Raw genomic sequence first — 7,314 nt, 5'->3', positions numbered from 1 at the left:
TCTCTGAGTATTAGACATAAAATTATCTATAAGAAAATGATTTATTCATCGTGTATTTTTTGACATGAAACAAAATTTAATCAAATATCAAATTTTTGGATGGAAAACCAATAAAAGATTTTTTTTTCTTTTGGAGGAAGGGGTCAAAGTTAGTAACTTAGTATTATGTTCTTCCTTCTTCCAACAAGAGATTATTATTATTTTCTTTTGGGAGGAAGGGGTCAAAGTTAGTATTACGTTCTTCCTTCTCCATTATTAGTTTTCATGTTATAATAAAACTTGTAATTTCTTGGCAACTTTTGGAGTTCAGCATGATATTGAAAAGTTAAATTATGAGTGCAAGGTCAAAAACACATTTAAAGTATTTTAATTTTTTGAATTTTATACTTGAACCTATTATGTATACGACAGTGTAGATTTCCTACTTAAACTATTACCAAATATTTATCAAAACACACCTTAACTATAATTATTCGTTTTTCTTAACGAACTGATGCTAATATTTCAAAGTAAAAAGAGGAAATATGTGATAGTTGAAGTGTGTAATTAATTGACAAATAAGTGATAGTAGTCATTTTGATGTGTAACTTAAAAGATCTTATTATTTTAAATGTATTTTTTTTTATCATTTAACTCTTAAATTATTACACAATGACTAAATGCATATGCGTCAATGACGGTGGATGACCAAAATCAATATGAAGAATGACAATATAGACTATGGTAGAATGGCAATAAAACCCAAAAATATATGAAGTATAAGTCATAAATGTTGGTACAATAAGTCATAAAAATCAAGTTTGGAGTACTATGAGAAAAAATGGAAATAAAACCCAAAAACATATGAAGTATAAGTCATAAATGTTGGTACAATAAGTCATAAAAATCAAACACTACAGGTAAAAATCCAAGACGCTAAGCAACGAGTTACACGAGTCGTACTCTTTGATGGCGAAGTTAAAATTTTCACCAAAAATTTTAAAATATAAAAAAGAAAATATTTGAAAAAACCAAGTAAAATAATTCAATATATATACATGAAAAATGTGTGCGTAAAATTTAAGAATATAATGAGAACCGTCAATTAAAAGAATTTCTAATGTTCACGCTAAAAACAAGAAAATTCCAGGAAATAACATACAGATAATAGATTAAAGTATAGAATTAATTAAATATTAGGATAGCACATCACATGCGTCACGTAGTTTAATGCGCAAATGTACCTAAAAAATACTGTATTAAATTTAATAATGTACGTGCAGTACAAGAATTGTTATTAATCATTATATATGTTTACTTTAGATTAATGAAATTTCAAATGGAGCGCGGATCCATAAGCTAAACTTGATGAATTCAACCTTTTTAAGGCTCATAGAGCTGAATTTATAATTTACACACACATACATATTTATACTTTCGCATTAAAAATACTAGGTTATGCCAAACAACTACATCCATCACTGTTCGAGAAGTTTTATATTGGGGTAAAACGCTTTCTGCCAAAAGACAACTCCATACACGAAACTCGAACTCGCATAAAGAATACTTACCATACATCACTACCTTAATTTGGTGTACAAGCTGTGAGAATTTGCCATTATAGTATAAGTTCTTAACATTTATCACCCCACAAAAAGAAAAAGAGAACACTTTTGTTTATAAACATGTATCTGGATTAGCTTACGCGCATATTAACTAATTCTATCGACACATGCTACCTCCCACCAACATAAATACAAGATAACTCTATCCATCAAAATTTGGACAAATATGACAAAATCACCTTGAGATTTGAACACAAGTACTCATAATTCTCAACTATTTTATTGACCACTAGACCAGGTGTGATACCAAGGAAAAAGTTTTCTTTGTGAACATCATACTTACTGAAGCATATAGTAATCTAAAATTAATTCCCTCACTTCCCAATGAACCAACAATATTTACTTGCAAGATAGGTATCAAGGTTATGTGAGAAACCATTAAGTTTCACTTGGTGTGGCCTTGTTGGTGCTGCAAGTACTCAGCCAAGGTGGAGGCAGCATCCTAGTTTGCTCATTCACAGTCTGTAACAAGTGAAGGATTACTCGATAAAGTTCGGTCATCTCCTTCATAGCTCCATTTCCTTTTCGTGCACTCATTCCATCACTCATCTTCTCTTCACTTGCACCATTTGACCAAATATTGATCTTTGGTTGCAGTCCTCTGATAGCATCCGCGTTGAACTTAGCGACATCCTTGTATACTCCTTTGTTAATCATCAAGTAATCCCTCAACGCGCTGTAATTTCCTCCCAGTGCTGACAACAGTGTGCGTATGTAAATCCCTTGTGCTTCTGCAAGAGCAAGAAGTCCTTCGGCCTCTTTTGTCTTGGTGTAAAGCGCAACATCTGCAGCTTGTTTTTTCGCGTATGTTTCAGCGTCCGATTCAAACCTTCGAGCCTCTGCTAATTTTTCTTTCTCATAGAGTATTGCATCAGCTGCTTTTTGCTTTTGGTAATACTCCCCATTTACTTCTTGCACCTGGAATTTTACAAGCATATATAATAAGATTTTGACATTCTAATTCTATAGATCACAATGTCATACCATGAAGCCACTTTTGAGTAGAACATTAACTATATATTAAATCTAATACCTGTTAAATGCTTATCAGCAGTGGCGGAAACAGGATTTAAGGGGTTCAAAGGCCAACACACGAAGAAGCCACAGGGGGTTTCAACTTCTACTATATATACATAAAAATTAATTTCAACCATACATAAATAGTGTAATTTTCTGGAACCCCCTTCGGCCCTACCTGGCTCTGCCTCTGCTTATCAGAGAGGTTAAATTATTCGAGGGCCGCAGATCCTTTCGCTCGGCCAAAGGTAAAAAGAAATTCTAGAGATCATTGAACTATCAAAGTGAAGAAAAATTCGATCGGATCCATTGGAAACATCAATGGATAGTATAAGAAATATACTTCACTTCATTTTATACGTTGATGTCAGAGAACCAAGTTTAAGAAAGAAAGTAAGATTTTTTTGTACCGATCAAAAGTAGCCTTATAACTTCTGGTCTTAAACATTTTAGACAATTCTATTAATGTAAGAGCATGCCATTGACAATAAAACGGGAAGTACAAAATCAAATAGTTTTCAAATATAAGAAGGCATCATTCTTTTGGAGTAGACTAAACCGGAAACAGTGTCATATAATATAAAACAGATGCAAGTCTCACCTTAATATGATATTCCACATTAGCTCTGCTGAGGAATTGAGCCTTGAAGTTCTCAGTCTTAGTCAAGGCATTTGCTTGCTCGACTTTTTGCTGCAACTCAGCCTCTCGTATTGCCGCGGCTTTATCAGATTCCACCTCTGCCATCTTCGCCTGCTGTGACCATGCTGCCTTCTTAGTTGCGAGTTTTGCATTAACCTCAGACACTTCAGCTTCTTGCTGAATCTCAAAAATCTTAACTTCTGATCCCACCTTAATCTCCTCCATTTTACCTTGACCTTGTCTTTGGGTGGTTACTACCTTCGTCTCAACATCAATCTTTGCAGCACTTTGAATGGTAAATCCTTCACTCTGTTTGGCTCCAACATTACCCTTCATTTTTGCTTCAGCGACATCAACTTTTGCCCTGTTTGCTGCTTCCATTTGAGTTTTCTGGCCTAAATATGAAAAGTACTCATGGCCTCTGACGTCAACTAGTTGCTTAATGTTAGCATTATATATCAGAAGTCCAAATTGGTTGAGCTCAACCTGAACCTTCCCAAAAACTTCGCGCTTGAAATCTTTTGTGCCTTTAAAGACGTCTTCCATCGACATTGAAGCAGCCAAGACACGCGTTTCTCCCTCAATGATGCCTTGAACAAGCTCCTTGAGATCATGAGAATCGCGCTGATAATGAGAAAGAAGCCTCGCGTATTTGACAAGGCTGTTGTGGTCATCAGCCCGAGGACCAATAGTAAAAACGGCAGGGAGTAGGAAACATAGTTTTTCGGTACTCATGGCATTGACTTCAAATGTGTAATTTACAGGGGAAACATTGATTCTAGTGCATTTTTGAAATGGTAATACCAGGGCTTTCTTTGCAATCTTCAATTCATCAATTCCTCTGCCAGTGATCACCAAAAACTCAGATGGTTTTGCCACATGGTACCACATTGTTCTGTTTCTTTGTTGTTTCGCCTCCTGAAGAATTCCTAAAAACAAACTAAACTGGTTATACACCACGATAAAACTCATAAAGGAAACAACAATAACAACGACATACCAAGTATAATCCCAAATTCATGAGACACGGAAGAAACCTTACAACCAACAAAAGCATACGATTATTAGCCAAATCAGCGAAAAATTCTACTATACATCAAAGCCGTGGTGAAAACACCTCTATTTCAACTAATAATCATTTTAATTTCTAATTGATTGGCTGAAGCGGGCACAGTACATCAAAAATTCAAGAGAAAATTAGAGTTCACTTATTTGATAACCGACGTGCTAAGGGGGAAGATTTTACCACCAAGGGTTGAGGTGAGATGGATGGTTCTCTTTGCGCCCTTAACCCAAAGGTTTCGGGGTTTAAGACCTAGAGATGAAGTAATTTCTTGTGGGAACTCTTTCCCTCAACTAGAGCCCGTGACACGCGAATTCAGATTAGTCGAACTAGTGGATCCTAGATACCACATGGTTGAATCCCCACAAAGAAAAAAAAAAGGAAGATGCCTATAGATTGAGCACAATGTATATGAATTACTTGACTTGATGAACCGGTTACAAACAAAAGTAAAATCAACAAGGAAGAGAAATTGACCATATTTTTTCAAGCAAATTGAATAAGTGAAAACGGGAAGCAAGTAGTAAGATTTGTGGTGCATTCGTGACTTGGGGTCAACAACGTTCCCAGTGTAATTCCACAGACAGGGTCTAGGGAGGATAGAGTGTATAGTGGAGGTAACAAACAGTAATTCTCATATATATTCAAATGTACATGCAAAATCAGACCTGCAACAGTCATACAAAGCTCTAAATTGATGAAAAGACTTGCCTATTTTCAACTAGAATGCTTGTGAGTTGAGACCCAATCAGGGGTGTATGTAGAGCATAAGTTATGAGTTCATTCGAACACAATAACTTTGGCTCGAACTAAGTATACATGTCAAAGTTACACTAAATAACCGCAAATATTCGACTACATCCTATCATTTCCAGACCCCATTCGTGGCATTATACTACTAACGTTGTTGTTGAACCACTAAATCAAACAAGTTGTGATAGAACCCCAATTCAGACTCATAAAGTTTAAATCTTTAATCTGTTTCTGTGCATATAAATTACTTGGTGGCCAAGAAACCAAAATAAACAACCAGAATATAGCTCAATAACAATGATTACTCATACTTTTCAAGTATTGACACTACTAAAAAAATCACTATTTTCGCACTTATTTTGATTGGATCAGTCAGGAAAAAGAATAATTATATTTTCATATTAAAAAATAGGGAAGCTTTCCACTAGTTCTGTGAGAACCTATGTCCCACTCCTACTGAGCAGGTCTGTTGGGTAATGAGTAAAAAAAATCATATTTTATATACAAAATCAAAATGAAAATTAGTCATTTAAAGCTCCAAATTGATGGGAAAAAACTTACCTTGATGTTATCAACTAAATTTTTTGTGACCAAGAGAGTTGAATATTCTTATATGATCAATTGCAATGTACTTTATGAACAAGTATTATATTTATGGATTTCAAGCCTAAACGCTTTACATTCCGGTAGAATCTCAAAATTGAAACCCTAGTGTAGAAAATAAAAAAGAAAGTTCAAATGGATGGGTAAAAGCTCCAATTATTGCTTAAACCAATTAGTGCATGACATGTGTACTTTTAGTAAATTTTATTGCTTAGTATGGTCATTATAATTAAGGAAAATGGTCAAAAATGTCTTTTAGGAAATTTCTTTATAATTTTATTTTTGTCACTTATTTAATCAAATTTGTCTCTCTTCTCATGGACTTTAAAAATCATTTCTAATTACTTAAACACACGCTGGTTTGTAATTGTTATAAAGAAGAATTTTCACATATAGTCACTCAAAGATAATTTAATTACTCTCCATAGCTATAGTTTGATCATTATAACTCGTAGCTACATGTTTTAGAGAGGAGAGAGACGAGAGAGATGAGCGAGACAGAGACAGAGAGGAGAGAGGGGGCAAAAAGTGGAGAAAGGAATTGTATATGTATATCGGTTAAATAATTGTATATTATACATATGTATTTATATATATGGCAAGAGAAAGTGAAAGAGTGAGGAGAGAGGCGAGCGAGATTGGGAGAGATGCGAGCGAGAGAGGGCAGAGAGGTGAATTGTATATGTATATCTGTTATAATTGTATATTATACATATGCATTTGATATATGGCAAGCGAGATTGAGAAAGGGAGGAGCTAGAGAGGCGAGCGAGAGAGGGCAGAGAATGGGAGAGAGGTGAATTGTATATGTATATCAATTAGATTATTGTATATTATACATATGTATTTGTATATTCTGGCGAATTATACACATACAAACGTGACTAATTATAGAAATTCGAAGTCAACCCACATAATTAGTGTATAATGTTAGCCGCGAGTGGTAATTATATCAAACTAATTCTATGATGAGTGATTAAGTAGTATAAGTTTGCTTAGCCGCGTAATTTTTCTTATTATAAATCTTATCAGATTTTGATACGTTTAGATACATGTATTTTGTGATATATGGGATCAAAATTGTATATATTGTATTCAAGTGAATTCACAAGTATTTGAGATACATATCAAATCTTGCACGCCTCCCTCCCATTTTTGTCACTCTGTATCTTGTGTGATTCACATTTATATGAGATGATATATAACTATCTCGCTCTCCTCCCTCTAAATCTAGTGTATCTGGTAGCAAAAATAAAAATATCCAGATACTTATATTCTTCCTCTATATAATACGTAAATATTTGAAAGTATATATGTGTGTGTGTGTGTTATAACAGAGGGAATAAGCACACCCATACCGATCGACGTGTGTACTTCCCGAAAATATCTATTAAGTTTGAGGATAATTTAGTCATTTTAGGTTTATTATGGTTGCTTGCAAATCAAAACTCTCAAAATATCACGTGTGCCACATATGTTATTTAAAAGGTACAATATTTTTTTTAAAAAAATAAACTATTTCAAAAGTACATTTGAAATATCATCACTACTAATATATAAGAGGGAATAAGCACAACATGTCTAGATCGACATGTGTGCTTCTGAAAAATATCAACTATCGAAGATAATTTAGT

The 7,314-nt window shown here is 34.1% G+C and overlaps 1 protein-coding gene across 2 annotated transcripts; it reads right to left on the bottom strand.

The window, feature by feature from the left end:
• Window positions 1-1,639: 1,639 nt before the first annotated feature.
• Window positions 1,640-5,801, bottom strand: LOC107014505 (flotillin-like protein 6). 2 transcript variants are annotated; one of them, XM_027915177.1, is made up of 3 exons: window positions 5,639-5,801; window positions 3,223-4,179; window positions 1,640-2,522 (listed from the first exon to the last, which is right to left on the bottom strand). In XM_027915177.1, the coding sequence occupies exons 2-3, from the start codon at window positions 4,150-4,152 to the stop codon at window positions 1,983-1,985; spliced, it is 1,470 nt and encodes a 489-aa protein (XP_027770978.1). In that variant the 5' UTR covers window positions 4,153-4,179; window positions 5,639-5,801; the 3' UTR covers window positions 1,640-1,982. The 2 variants fall into 2 exon arrangements, with proteins under 2 accessions (XP_027770978.1, XP_015069921.1); XM_015214435.2 differs by having other exon boundaries at window positions 3,223-4,190; window positions 5,639-5,800.
• Window positions 5,802-7,314: the final 1,513 nt, after the last annotated feature.

The sequence above is a fragment of the Solanum pennellii genome, chromosome 3, assembly GCF_001406875.1.
Source record: "Solanum pennellii chromosome 3, SPENNV200".
Taxonomy (NCBI): Eukaryota; Viridiplantae; Streptophyta; class Magnoliopsida; order Solanales; family Solanaceae; genus Solanum; species Solanum pennellii.
The sequence above is the reverse complement of the archived record's forward strand: the minus strand, read 5'-3'. Positions and strand labels throughout refer to the sequence as shown.

Bases quoted from the DNA above. Each gene is read 5' to 3' on its own strand.
- LOC107014505 (XM_027915177.1), bottom strand. From the start codon at position 4,152: ATGTGGTACCATGTGGCAAAACCATCTGAGTTTTTGGTGATCACTGGC. The intron at 2,523-3,222 runs GTGAGACTTGCA...GTAAAATTCCAG, and splicing joins ATGTGGAATATCATATTAAG to GTGCAAGAAGTAAATGGGGA.